Source organism: Chelonoidis abingdonii, chromosome 4 (genome assembly GCF_003597395.2).
Source record: "Chelonoidis abingdonii isolate Lonesome George chromosome 4, CheloAbing_2.0, whole genome shotgun sequence".
NCBI lineage: Eukaryota > Metazoa > Chordata > Testudines > Testudinidae > Chelonoidis > Chelonoidis abingdonii.
The window spans coordinates 132,043,357-132,058,669 of NC_133772.1; the positions used below are offsets into that span (position 1 = coordinate 132,043,357).

The 15,313-nt window shown below is 40.6% G+C and overlaps 1 protein-coding gene across 4 annotated transcripts in view; it reads left to right on the forward strand.

Moving 5' to 3' along the window:
• WDR20 (WD repeat domain 20) overlaps window positions 1-15,313 on the forward strand; it is an 83,112-nt gene that overhangs the window by 25,532 nt on the left and 42,267 nt on the right. For 3 of the 4 annotated variants that reach the window (XM_075065689.1, XM_032777375.2, XM_032777378.2), the window contains exon 2: window positions 14,793-14,975. The exons of the other annotated variant lie outside the window; for it this stretch is intronic. In XM_075065689.1, coding sequence (XP_074921790.1) covers window positions 14,793-14,975 — 183 coding nt within the window. The remainder of the gene's footprint in view (window positions 1-14,792; window positions 14,976-15,313) is intronic. 4 annotated transcript variants of the gene reach the window in all.

Below are 15,313 nucleotides of genomic sequence, written 5' to 3' on the forward strand. Positions count from 1 at the left end.
GGCTCACAGTGCAAAAGGTGGTCTTTTTCTGTGAAGGTCTTCAGAATTTCTCTCTCCATCTCCTTTCCTGGTTTGAAGTAAGCCAAGTTTGTTAATCTTTGTTCTTCTGCAAAGCCCTTTCTCTTTTCCAGCTTTTAAGGGGGGAAAAAAGGGTAAGCCAAGGGTTTGTAGATGTGTGCATAAACTGAGTGTTTTTTCTCTTCCAGTTTATAGGAGGAGAAGTAGTTTTGATTTTGTACCCTTACCATTTGGCAAGGCTGATCAGAGCTTTGGATAAATGCATTCCAATTTTTATAGAAATTGAAACACATATTTAGAATTGTTTAGTGTTTGACATTTAAAAAATAAATCACAACTCTTAGCTTTAGATGCCTAAAAATAAGCACACAGTCTGAATTTTCTTCAGAAGTGTTGAATATCCATTGACTTCAGTGGAGGCTACGGATGCTTCATTCCTCCTGGGAAACTGAACCAGTCTTACTCCCAGGCCTAACTATAGATTTGTGCCCCAGATTCTGGCCTTAAATAATAGATCCATTATGAGTTCTGTCTTACTCATCCAGCAGACTATACACTGAAATACTTCTGAAAGTGACTCTTCACTTTCAAAGCACTTATCGTTTTTATCTCATTTTAGGTCCTGTATACATAAAAATTGTTATGCAAGTTTTATTGAGAACTTGAACACAATTTTTTTTCTAATCTTATTAGTTTTGTCAAAAATGAACAAGCTATAACCCTATGTAATGGCCTGAAACACTTAATTTTGAAATACTGGGATAGTCCCTGCTTTTATATGATTTTGTAGGAGCTTTTCAGCACACCTAAAATATCCTGATTCTGCATTTAATGAATTAAACATCTGGTTTTGATAATCACAAAACTGTTAGTATCTTGCAGGGTGGATTTGATTTAAATCAATTTGATTTAAATCACTAGTCAGGAAGACTTGATTTAATCATGGATTTGTAAGTACAAGTGCGTTCTTGTTGGTTGTTATAACCTTAATACATATTCTTCACAACTCAAATGTAGGTTTCATTTTTAAAAGGTACACACTATACATTTTTAAAGTGATTTATCTGAAAAATTTTCAAAAATAAGTTTTATAGCTGTATCAGAAACTGAATGATTGTTTTGGTTATTTCACTTACCAAAGGTAATTGAAGCAGATATTTTTGAGGTCATTGGGAGGTGAACGGTATTCAGTTCAAGAGGTTAATCATTAATATTTGGAGGAATTTCTTGTCATGCTGTATTAGGAGGAGATCATCACCAGCCAGACATTTAAATTGTTTTATTAAACTAAAACAACATTATGTATTCCTGGATTTTTTCTTCAACAGCATACATAATTTTTTAACAAAACAAGCAGATGAATTTTTTTAATTCAGTTAAACATTCAAGTTTTTTAAAATAGCTTTGTTTTTGTTAAAATTGTTTTGAACTAAAATAGTTAAATTACATTAATTTATTTTTAAAAAAATTAAATATCATTTTCCTGTTTGTTCATAATCTGGAAAAGAAAAACAAGCTTTCCTGCTTTTTAGGTCCCAAACAATTTCTCAATTTGGAATGAATTAGTCCAAAGGAAGAAAATATTCTTTTTACACCAGCAGAAGAAGCTACTGCTGTTAAAAGTGAAGTTATCACATCAACAGTCTCTGAATCTAAGTGCTTAAGTGACTTTCTCCAGTTCTCTGGTGTGACTTTCTTTAAAACATCATCAGCAAACATATATTTCTTGAATGATTCTTATTCCCAAACTGAGTTGTTTCTTGGCCTGCTGCCATTATAGGTTTTCCCTTCCAGTAGGAGAATAGTATGATAGATCTCAAATCAATGAAGGCTACTCTCAGAAACATAGGTGCCAACTTCTCAGGGTGCCAGTGGGTGCTCGAACCCCCCAGCCATGCCCCAACTCCCCTGTCCCTCCTCCATCTTAACCTCTTCCCCAAAGTCTCCGCCCCCATTGGATCCCTCTCCAAATCCTCACCCCCTGCCCTGCCTCCTCCCCTGCACACACCGCATTCCCCTTCCTCCCCCCTCCCTCCTAGCACTTGCTGCGTGAAACAGCTGTTTTGCAGTGGCAAGTGCTGGGAGCTAGGGGGGAAAAGCGGGCACACGGTGCACTCAGGGGAGGAGATGGAGGTGAGCTGGGGCAGAGGCAGGGTGGGCAGATTTTTCCCTGGGGGTGCTCCAGCCTCAAAGCACCCACGGAGTCGGCGCCTATGCTCAGAAAGACCTCAAGACTTCTGGAATATGCTGCTCAAACAGTTTCACTTTTGTTTCTACTGCCTGTCCCTCCCTTCTCACATTTATCTCCAGACTTCTCCTTGTCCAGATCTATTCCACCCCCAACAATCTTCTATTCACTGAACTTTTTGAAACTTTGCACTTTTAGAGAGAGGTAAGGGATTGACTGTGTACACAAATTTGCAGAGGGACAATAGGGTTGAGGTCAGTTATTTCTCACCTCTGTGTATTTATTTTAAAACATTTTTGCTGTTAACAAGCATGTTATCTCTGGAGACACAAATCCACAGTTTGAGAACTGTAAAACTAAGCATCTCTGATGGTATTTTCTAGACTGAGCACTGAGTCCCATTGGGTAAATTAACCTAAATAATCTACACAGAAGCCCTGGGAACCCCATAAAATTGGATCCCTAATCCATGAACTATTGCAACTCATTTACAAAACTTTTCCTTAAACATTATATGAATATATTGTCTCATACTATAAAATTAGAATTTATAATCCCTATTTATGATGAGATACATTATAGCTCAAAGATATCTTAATTAAAACGATTTTTAGATAGATTTTTACTTCAAAAAGCATTTTATTAAAATCCAAATTTATTTTTTTCATTGATTCTTATCCACTCTATCTTGAACAAACAAGTAAATTTTGCTCTGTTTGTGGGGAAAAGATAGTCCAGGGGAACGAGTGCTCAGTAGAATAAAGTTTTTTGAAGTGAAAAGAGATGAGATATATACATGCTACTGAAGTTGTGTTTAGAGTGAATGTTAATGGCATTTGTTCAATATTTTGTGATTAAACTTGTTCAAAATACATCATTACTAGAAAAAAAAATCATCCCATACGACTGTTACTGAAGCAAAGCAAAGTTATGCACAAACAAGTATTTACAAGATCAGGACCTTCATTCTTCTAGGTTTACAGCACAGGGCATCTGACACAAATTAAGAGCTGCAGGACACTTTCCAGGGAAGTGCAGTGTCATGAAATGGGTGGTGGGGATGGCTGTATTGCAAACCTTAATATCTTGTCATGTTTTTCTCATTTTCTCCTACCGATTCAGTCTTATGTCTATTTTCCTGATTCTTTAGTTTTTTTTAAATAGTGGGTTTTTTTTAAAGCAGGCCACCACAGTTTCTTTGCTCTCTCTCCCGCCTCAGTTCTCTTTCCTTGCTTTCCCTGTCTAAATCTCCATTTGAAGGCAAACTTGTTTGTTTTTATTTCTGGTCTTAGTTGAAACTTGCAGAGCTCCATTTATAAACTGGAAGCAGATGAGCCAGTTTTAATCATGCTGTTCTGAATACTGAACTACTGTGCACCACATCTGAGAAGTTGGGTATAAGTTTTACAAATTTAATTGCTACCAGTGGGGCTTCTCTTTTAAAAATAAAGCTAATAAACTTTAAAAAGTTTGCTTTCATGTTACATATGGTGACTATTAGCTTTTTTGTGATATCAGAATCCTAAATCAGATCTCATTGCAAATCTAGGAAACACTTCTTTTCTCAAAGTCATGGCATAACCAGCCTGTCATAACCTAGGTGAGACACAACAAAATTATCTGTATCTACACAAAATAGCATGAATATAGCCTTCAGGCTGAGGAAATTAAGTCACATGTAGAGCAAAATTAAACTTGAAGCTCAATCTTAACTCTGCCCTGATGTATCTCAGTTTAAGATAAGCACAGCTGAAAGAGGTTTAAAAAAGTTGTAACTCAATTTAAACAATTGAGCTTTATCAACTGTGCTTGTGTTTTCACTGCTCTATGATATAAAGGCTTTTTTTGCTTGTATTTACAGTATAAATATTGGGAATATCAATTGTTTCCCTTAATTTTGATGTAGAACTTCTGGGAGGGGGAACGTGTGTCAGGTGTATATTAGATTACACCTTAATTGAAGGTGGAATGTTGAATCTTTAACAATGTTATCACTCAAGTTAGATCTTTAGGTAGGCCTTTATTCAGACTTTAATAATAAAAAAAAAAGTCTTCTCTTGTCTGTAAGAGCAATAGAGCTGTTATCCAATGGGATGTCAGCCTACGTGCATTATATAAGTAGAACTAGAGCTGTAAGTTAGAGGGAATGGTGTGATCAGATACAGTAACTCCTCACTTAAAGTTGTAGTTATGTTCGTGAAACAATGTTTAAATCTTATGGGACAATTGGATTTGTTTATGTAAACGTGGGGGTTAGGTTACAAGGAAATTGGGGGGGGGGGCAGACAAAGGGCATTATACGGTATACTGTACAGTACAATACTGTGGTTGGGAAGTGCCCCTGGCTTACCCCACACAGGCATAGCCCGCTGTAGGCAAGGATGCTAGGAAGCACCTTTGCAGCACCAGCGGCAGCTTCCCTGGAGAACAGGCTCGGATTTTGCCGGGAATGCTCCAGGCCCGCCTCTTTCCACCCGCACTCCATCTCCTCTCTGGAGCTTGCCACAGTGCCCTTCCCCCCCCCGGTCCTAAGCTTAGGACTTTCTGGGAGGGAGGAGGAGGATCAGAAACATGGTACTTCTCTGCTCCTGTCCCTCCCTCCCAGGAAGTCCTAAGTGCTGCCAAACAGCTGTTTAGCGGCATTTAGGATTTTCTGGGAGGGAGAGGAAGGAGTGGAGACGCGGGGCTTCCGTGTTCCCTCCCAGAAAGTCCTAAGCGCTGGGAGGGAGGGAGAGAAGGCGGAGAAGCGGAACTTGTGCAATGCTCCCTTGTAAAGTCACTGCTCTTCCACAGAATCTTACAAGCAGGCAGCCAAATGATGTTATAAGGGAACATTACACAACTTTAAACGAGCATGTTCCCTAATTGAGCAGGGACGTAACATTGAAACAACGTTAAGTGGAACAACGTTAAATGAGGGGTTACTGTACACTGAAGAGCCTTACAATTTTTTGTTCTAACTCCATAACTCCAGGAAGGTTTTACCTGGTCTGCTGCAGAGCAAAAACACTATTTAAAAAGAGTCCATAAATTTACTTTCTGTGGTTGTCTCCCTACAGGGAAAGTATGCAGATCCATACGCCCCTACTTGTAGATCCTTTAAGGTAGAAACCAGACCTTGTCAATCAGGGCATTGTCCTGGGAGTTGTCACAGCCCTGAAAATCCATCCATCCAGTTTGAACTGCCTCCCGCACTGGTCTCTCAGATTCTTTATTTGAGACAGCCCTGATGTAACTCAGCCAGGCTCACTATGAGATCCAGTGGGCCCAAAAGTGTGGCCGTGTTAAGGCTTCCCTGGCTCTTTTGTCAAACGGGTCTGGAAACACCTGTAAAATTCAAGGAACCCACTTAGGGACATCTGAAAAATGTTCACTTCAGGTGTTACTGATTTCTGTAGCACAGCAACAGATGCAGTGTTCCCTTTAGAATGCCTCTTCAGTGATATTATTATATTAAGGCATAGAAACCACTCTCTTCGGTACTAGAACTAAGGGGGGAGTTGGGGGGTGGGGGAGACCCTGTAAAGTTATGGAATACTTACTGGCTGGGCTATGAGTGGTTAATTATGCTTGTTCTCCTTTTATAACCTGAGAAACTGGGAAGGAAAAGTAAGACATCAGGAAAAGGCACTACAATTCTGACTATAATGTTGCTCCTTCAGAGGAGACTTCTAAAGCTTAGTTTTTCCAGTAAAATCGGGAGTAAGAGGTGCAGAGACTCTTTTCCTCTAGTTAAGTATTATAAAAACCTTCAAAGGGAAAAAGTTCTAAAAAGAGTAGAGACTGGGGGAGGGGATCCCGGTAAGTCTTCAGATTTGTTAAGGGCTTTTGTAAAGAGGACAGCGATCACCTGTTTTCCGCATCCACTGAAGATAGGGCGCAGGAAGTAATGATCCTAGGGTATGGCTACACTGGCACTTTACAGCGCTGCAACTTTCACGCTCAGGGGTGTGAAAAAACACCCCCCACAGCACTGCAAGATACAGCACTGTAAAGCCTCAGTGTAATCAGCGCTGCAAGCTACACCCGTAGAGGATGTGGTTTATGTGCAGCGCTGGGAGAGCTCTCTCCCAGCGCTGGCGCTCCGACCACACTCACACTTCGGCAGCACTTTGAAATGTCAAGTGTAGCCATACCCTTAATTTGCAGCAAGAGAGATTTAGGGCCAGTCCTCACTGGCAGTGCTTTAACGTGGCTTGGGTAGTCTAAAAAAAGCACCTCCACGAGGGGCATAGCTGCCAGAGCTGGTGCACTGTCTATACTGGCACATTACAGCACTGAAATTTGCAGTGCTCAGGCATGTGTTTTTTCACACCCCCAAGCGAGAAAGTTGCAGCGTTGTAAAGTGCTAGTGTAGACAAGCCCTTAGGTAGATATTAGGAAAAAACTGTAAAGATAATTAAATTGTGGAATAGGCTTTTGAGGGAGATTGTGGGATCCATATCCTTGAAGGCTTTTAAGAACAGTTTGAAGACCATCCCTGAGAGATGTCTGTAGGTTTTGTTCGTTGTGCATTGTTGCAGGGGGTGGGTGACCTCTCAAGATCAGCCCTATATTGCTATAATTTTATGAAAGGAACAAGAAAGGGCCCAAGAAGTGCAGAGAGGCTCCTCATGTTTATCTTCCAGGGAGCAGGGTCAGCTCTCTTCCACAAGTAATTTGTTATGACTTATACTTCCCAAATGTAACTCATTTCTAGTTAAGGAACTGACAAGTATTTATTTAAAATAATAATAATAAAGACACTTCTTTCATACACCTATTGCCTCTACAAGTTGTGCAAGAGCCATGAATGCCTGATCACTCCATATTGCCCACTGTCATTTAACATCGGAAGATCCTCTGGACTGGGATCCTTTTTTTGAGAGAGATTTCGTTAGCTATGGTAGGAGATTGTGTGCCCCCTGAACAACCTGAGATTTACAATAAGCGAAGAGCTTTGCCTGAGGCTGTGGAAAGCCAATCCTAGGCAAGACAGGTATTTGGTAACCACTGAGTAACGTAGACATATGTGCATTGACTGTAAATGGAGCTGCCATGGAAACTGCTTAAATAAATTAAAAAAAAAAAAAACAAGGCGGCCTTGTAGCTCAAAAGGAAATATACACCCTACTGTCATCTTGGTACTCTTTTGATATAGCTATATCATTTTTCAGGCAAGTTTGACTACAGGCTGACCGATGTCATTTCCCAAATAGAGAAGTTTTCAGTTCCTGCCAGTCTCAGTTGAGAGAGGTAGTGAGTGTCAGATTCTGGGATTTATTTTCATGGACCCAGATCTTGCAGAGCAACTTTTCGCCCAGGGTGAGCCTCTCTGTGTAGGCTTGGTCAAAGCCTTCCTCTCTGGACATGCAGGCAAGGGATTCAGTGCAGGACAAATGAAGTATCAAGTCCAGGGAATCTGAGTACTGCCCTTATTAAGGAATCCTCTGAGCTTTCCCAACAACTATTTTCTCTGTCAACCTCAGAATCTGATGGCAAGCACCCAATAGGGCAAAAGAGAGAGAAGGAAATGAGAAGTAACTACTGCGATCCATCGCTATGGTCACTGTCGTCCCCCAGCTCATCACAGGAAAAACACAAAGCATTCCTAAAAAGATTCTACTACTCAGGAAAGCTAATCCAGGCAGAGGTGTCCTTCCTGTTTGTTTGTCTTCTGATGCTGATTCCTCTAAGGAAGGGCAAGTTTAAGAAGGAAGCACAAATCTGGATTTTGCGGTACAGGAGTCCTTCAGTGTCCTCCAAGAGGGGGGACAAGCTACAGGATCAGAAGAGGAAACAGGAGTGGAAAAGAAGGGAGAACTCTTTCAGTTAAAATTTTTCAAATTTGTGCTTCAGGACAGCTTCCAATTTAGGTCTACCTCCTGAGGAAACTTCTAAGACTAAGAGGAGGAGGTAGGTCAGAAGAATGACTACAGCACTTAGAAGTGTTATCCCTCAGATCCAAAACTGCCATATATTGCCCTCAATACGGTCTTGATAGATGTGATCAAGGAGGAATGGGAATCCCCAGGAAAAAAAGAAGAGACCAAGCAAGGTTGTTATGCATTTCAAGTTTCTGAAAAATCCCAGACTCAAGAAGTAAATGTTTAATGTCCATGCTGGTGACAATCAACGAAGTATACTTTCTGTCATTCTTCCCCATTTGTCAGTCTTGCTTGTGGATGTGCTGTAGTTGGCCAGAGTGCACACTAGAAATCTGCAGTCATTTCTGCTGTCCCTGTATCATCACACTTTTAGTTTAGGAGAGTCCAAATTCCTTAGAGCCTAATAATTTCTAATATGGTACTCATGGTTCAAGAATGGATTACCTAGAGCTAAGAGGGACAGAATAAGACTTGCATCCACTGCCAAGTTCTAGAGATAAAGGGTCCACACACATGAATTCAATACAGGGAACTTGGATGGAGCAGGAGAAGAAACAAGTATAAACAGGTTGACGCTCAGGACAACTTGCTATGAATTCAGCACTCTCTCCCCATAGACGAATGTCATATGGTAATGGTGAGCGACAACACAACTACGATTGCCTACATCAATAAACAGCGTGGGACAATGTTGTCATCCCTGCCCAGTGAAGTGCATCTTTGACATTCTGGGTGGAGAAAGAACCTACAGTCCCTCAGAGCTCTAAATACTGGAGCAAAGAGGAAGATGGTTGCCAGCTGGCTAAGCAAAGAACAGCTACATCAAGCAGAGTGGAGTGTGAACCCAGAAGCTTCACTTTCCAGTGAGGAATTTCAGTGTCCTTTCAAACCTGTTTATATCTGTAAGATCCCCTCCTTTCCTTCTTGAAAGAGAGATCCAAAGATAGTAAGCATAGGTGCTCCCTGAGGTGGCCAGTAGCCCTCCTGTATGCCTTTACTTGTTCTCCTCTTCCCCCGCTTCTCAGAACTAACCAGAAGACGAGGGAGAGTGCACTGGTGATAATGGCTCTGCATTGGTTGAGACAGCCCTGGTTCTCCAGTCTTTCAGCATGGTTGAGTCTGATCTCATTGTCCTCCCTTTCGAGGCAGGATTTGCTTTCTATGGAACTGATGTATCAGTCAGAGTACAGAAGACTGTGTGGCTTTTGAATAATCTTGCAGGAGACATGGGATATACAGAAGCTTGTAAGCTCCACTCTGCTGACATCTAGAAAAACTTCCATAAATTCTTTTTATTCTGTGAACCTGGTGGAAGTCCAAGGGGTGGTGCAAGAAACATTGGTTTTCTCCGAAGGGCTAAAAATTAATGAGAAAAACAAACTGATTTTATTAAACTGCATTTTTTTAATTTAAATACTTTTTTCTTTTGGAAAATAAAACATTTAATGTTGAAATTTGTATCCAGTTTTAAGGCCTAAACTTACTATAATTTTACAATTTAAATTAAATAAAAATATTTAAGCAGTATATGCTTGATGCCAAAGTATTAAAGTCAGACCATTGAACTGGTAGAAGTTGCTAAGTATGCACCTGGAATCAGAGTTTACTGAAGTGCTAAACCAGCTTTGACAGCAGATGGCTCTTCTGCAGGTGCATAAAATACTTTCTTCGTTTACTGAATAATTATTTCCCAACTTTGAATGAACTAAGGTGGAGGATGAAAAAGCAGAAAATCTTGTTTTCCTCTTCCAATCTCTGAATAAAAATAAAGGTGTGAGAAGATGAGATGTAGTAGGTCTAATACCCTGAAGGGACATGGTAACGAGAAATAGTACAATTCACTAACTACAGATATTTTCTGTGTTTCACAAATCAGTTTTAAATACAAAACCTGTTTTTATAAACTTAATTTTTCTGCTGTGTTCAGTACCTTTATTTAAATAACTGTTAAACGGTTTTGTGCATTTTGATTGAATTCTAACTTCCATCCAAATGCAACTTGACACAGATCATGAGTACAATAATCTAGTAAATCAAATGATCATTTGCCATTTTCTAAGATAAAGTAAAACATTTTTTCAGATTCTTACATTGTTAAGCTATATAATTGCATAAATATGAAAAGATAGTGTTATCCTGGTTAGTAAAAAGTTCCAAATTTAGTGTAAAGGCAAATCAACATGGCTTTTATGATTACTAACTGGTGAGAATCAATTTTCTTTAGAAAAATAAATTTAAAAAAATGCAAAAGATTAAAATCATTTAAATTAAGATTTCCCGCTTCCTGATTTAAATTATGGTTAAAATTAGTTATTTAAATTACTTTGATTTTTAATAAATTCACCCTGTTTTCTCCTCCGCCATCTATTTGCAGATTTAGAATTCTTACAGGAAAGTCTGATCAGGGATTTCAGTGTCAACATTTTAACACTGAAACAAATGGCTGCACTGTATAGCATACTTTCCTCCAAAGGCCAGAAGACTATCTCTTTACCTGAGCTCTTGAGCATTTCCTCAGCATTGCATCTTTACTTCATTCTCCTAAGATTCATGAAACAGCATCATGGGACCTCAATTTGGTTGTTAATGTCCTGATTCTGCGTTTCTTTGAGCTTCTTGGGAAAGTATCCATGTATTTTGTCTTCAGATGGTTTTCTTGGTAGCAGTTACTTCTACCTGGAGATTATCAGAGGTAGGGGGCTTCCCTCTGGAGGAACGCTACTGCAAATTTCACAATGATGTGGTTCTCTGAATAGACATGGTCTTTATCCCGAAAATTAACTTTTTTTTCTTCACAGTCCAAGAAATGATGCTTCCCTCTTTGTCCAAAACATCGCATCCAGCAGAGATTGAATGTTTATAGAGCGCTTAGTATCTACATCAATCACACACAGGCTTTTCATAAGTCCAGTGCGCTAGATATTCTCTATCATTAGGATGTAAAGAAAAGCATTGAAATTTACTGCTTCAGGTGGTTGAGATGATGCATCCATGAAACCTACAAATCAATCTGTCTCCATTAACCAACAACATAACCCACTCTTGAAAATGGTGGTGGCCTCTGCAGGGTGGCCACTTGGTTGTCCATATATACTTTATCAATTTTACAACTGCGTGTTCAGGTATCTATGGGTATCACCTTCAGTAGGAGGGTGCTAGAAGTTATGCTCTCCCAGTATAGGAGGAGGAATTTAAACACAACTATACTTGTTTTTAACATCTCCCCCACTTCCCCCCCCAAGGGCTGCTGCTATAAAAATGCAGTTGGTTAACAGATGCATGGACCTTATAGATGAAAGAGGATAAGAATTGTATTCTGAGTTATAAGGCCTAGCGATCTGATGAAACTGTTCCCCCACCCTCAAAGTTTGGAGCTGGATTTTTCATGTAAAATAAACTGGAAAATTAAGGCCTCATACGTCAAAAGGGCACAAGTCCTTTTGGGCAACTCATATAAGTACAACATATCTGTGCCAACTCAAATATGAATATTCCTATAGTTGTCATAAGTTCTGAACCTTCTAAATAGCTGTCTTTCCATAGTATGAAGGCATGCAGAGTGTCCCCTGAAACAAGTGTAGAGGCACAGCTCCTTTCCTGTCAACTTGAAGCCCCCAACTGCATCTAACTTTGAGGATGTGGTATGATTTCACATCTTAACTGAAGCATGGGTGTGCTGAATCTCTAGCGTGGACCTCCTTCCTAAATTGTTCTCCATGTCTGCTGAAAGTAGGGCAAGAAGTAATCTTCAGGGCAGATTGAGTTTAGATATTTGGAAAAACTTTATAAGGACAGTTAAGTTCTGGAATAAGGTTCCAAGGGAGGTTGTAGAATCCCCATCATTAGAGGTGTTTAAGAACAGGTTGGACAAACAGCTGTCGGGGATGGTCTAGAGGTATATTTGAGCCTACCTCATTAGAGGGGGCTTGACTAGATGAGCTCTTGAGGTCCCTTCCAGATTTACATTTTTCTTCTATGGTTGCTTGACCAGTGTTAGGGTACGTCTAGTGTAGATACAATAAAATTGATCCGTGATCACTCTGCCGACGACTCCAGAACTCCACCGTGGCGAGAAGTGAAAGCAGAGTCGACCGGGGAGTGGCAGCAGTTGACTCACCGCCATCCTCATGGCCAGGTAGATCGACCTAAGATGCGCCAACTTCAGCTACACAAATAGCATCTCTTAGGTCGACACCCCTTCCCCCCCCCCCCCCCCCCCCCCCCCCCCCGACCTAGCCTTAGTTCTTGACATGAAATGAGTGTAAAGAGCAGGGTTTTAAAAACAATTTAAAATAGATTCTTTCAGCTGCTCATCTTTCACTGTTGACTCTTGTAATAGAGCCAGAGAACAATGAAATGACAATCAGTCTTCTAGGACAGAAAAGAGACTTTAGGGGAGACAAATGAAATAGTCTCAATGTCTCCAGTCTGTTACATGGAAACTACTCCATGCCTTTAACTTCCTTTGCCAGTCTGAGCCCTTTTATTTACCAAGGGTTGTGGGGGATCCATTTCTTCCTCCAGAAAAAATGTTAAGGTCCCAGTAATCCAGACAGCGTGTATATAGACTATGAGATTCTTATTGTACAGAACAATGAGAGAATAGTGTCTCCCACAAATATCTTCATGGTATAAGTACCATAAAAAAAATCCTGTGAATTACTGGTATTGCCATAGTGCCTAGGAGTCCAAGTTGCAGACAAAGATTCTATTGTGCTAAGTGCTGTACAAACACAGAACAAAGACACTTCCTGCTCTGAAGAGCATACAATCTTAAGTATAAGACAAGAGGCAACAGATGAATTCAGACGTGACTGAGTACAGGTAAACAATGTGACAGTATTTGTTAGCATGGTAGCTGTGGTCTCAGCACAGCAGTAACCAACTATTGTGAAGTTTTTTGTAGGCAAAGGAAGGATTTGAAGGAGGGTAATGAGTGAGTTTACAGGGAACTGCTCACAAGCACATGGGGCAGAATGTGAAAAAGCATGAAAGTGCTTGTTTGAAAATTTAACAATCTAGTTTCTATATGATTCTGTAGGAGCAAATATTGAAGAGTGTAGATAAGGAGCTCAGAGTGGCTCCAGAGTTCACTAGTGTGGAAATGGCTTAAGAGACCTGGTGGCTAAAAATGTGTCCTGTGCTGTAATCTGTACCCCACACAACTCTGCCTAGCAGCAAGTGCAGTAAGTCCTCGCTTGATGTAGTTACGTTCCTGAAAAATGCAACTTTAAGCAAAATGATGTTAAGCGAATCCAGTTTCCCCATAAGAATTAATGTAAATAAGGGGGGATAGGTTCCAGGGAAGCTTTTTTTTCACCAGACACGACTGTGTGTGTGTGTGTGTTAAGTTTTAAACAAACAATACTGTACACAACAAAGATGATTGTGAAGCTTGGTTGAGGTGGTGAAGTCAAAGGGTGGAGTATTTCCCAGGGAATGCCTTAGTGCTAAATGATGAACTAGCACCAGGCTGAGCACTCAAGGGTTAACATGTTGTTAATGTAGCCTGACACTTTACAAGACCGCACAAATCGAGGAAGGGGAGACAGCATGGCAGACAAAAACAGTGTATGTGTGAGAGAGAGATGTGCATTGCCCCTTTAAGTACGCTGACTTCAGTAAGTACATTGCCTTTTTAAGTAGATCAGCAATTTGAGACAGCAGCTGCTGGTGCCGGCTCCCTCTGTCCTGAGCTTTGTCATGTCCCTCCCTGCTCTATAGAGATTGGGTAAGTGGGGGGAGGGGGACCCTGATTTTAGCCCCTCTCCCCCTCCCTCGGCGCACAGCAAGCAGGAGTAAGGTTACCAGATGTCCCAATTTTATAGGGACAGTCCTGATTTTTGGGTCTTTGTCTTATATAGGTTCCTATTACCCCCCACCCCCTCTCGATTTTTCACACTTGCTGTCTGGTCACCCTAAGCAGGAGGCTCTCGGGAACAGCTCCAAGGCAGAGGATAGGAGCAGCACTTGGCAGTAGGGGGAGGGACAGCTGAACTGCTGCAAATGGTAGCCTGCTGGGCGGCTGCTGTACAGGGAACTTAGGTGAGCGGGGAGCTGATGGGGGGCTGCTGGTTCACCCTGGTTCCAAGCCTCCACCAGCTAGCTTCAATGGGCTGCTCTTTCTGCAAACAGTGGACAAAGTAGTAGGTGGCTGCCAACGTTATAAGGGAGCATTGTGCAATGTTAAACGAGCATGTTCTCTAGTTGATCAGCAATGTAACAAAGTTAACTAGGACAACTTTAAGTGAGGGGTTACTGAGTGTGGGAAAGCTGTTGCCAGAAAAGTTGGTGGGCGGCAGGAGACCTTTTTCACCCATCCATCAGAGCATCCCTTCTCAAAAGAGCACTGGTGGAAACATGGCTGTGTAGAGGCTGGAGCCTAGATATTATTCTTTGAGTGTCGTTAATCTTCATGTGGGATGTAGTGTAACCACAATGGGTGGACATGAGTCAGTATTTAGTAAAACTGAAAGACGTATGTAATAAGCCTCTTGGTGTGTGTTAAATTGCTGAAAGCCTCTCACCTTTTGTTTACGCAGCAATGGTAACTTAACACCAAATTGATTAATATTTAAAGTTGCTTTATAACTTCACTACATTTGTTGATCATCTTGCTACATACAGCGAACTTGTTCACTAATAGAATTTAGTTTTATCATAAAAAGTGTATACATAACAGACTATCTTAATTTTTGTTTTCATTGCTCTTTTTGCAGGCTGCTGACTTGAGTAAACCAATAGACAAAAGGATATACAAAGGAACGCAACCTACGTGTCATGACTTCAATCACTTAACAGCCACAGCAGAAAGTGTCTCTCTACTAGTGGGTTTCTCTGCAGGCCAGGTCCAACTTATAGACCCTATTAAAAAAGAAACTAGCAAATTATTTAATGAGGAAGTAAGTAGGAATCTTGATCATTTTGCATGTGAACATGTCATATTTTAAAAAGTTATTTTGTAAGTAAGCTTAAAGATTACGACTAAAAATATGTGAACTCTTGCACTATAAGGTGTGTTTGCACCAAAAAATCGTATAGGTTTTGTCTAGACTAGTTATGGTTGCATTGTAACTAGAGTTAGTTGATTGCCAGTTTACTTAAGTTAACTAGTGTCAATATAAATGCTACTGTAGACACTCCACAAACATTTTGTTCAAGGGTGAACCACAGACAGAAACAAACATTTGTGCACGGTAACAGATGGTCATTGAATGGCTGTACAACTAGCATAATTGCC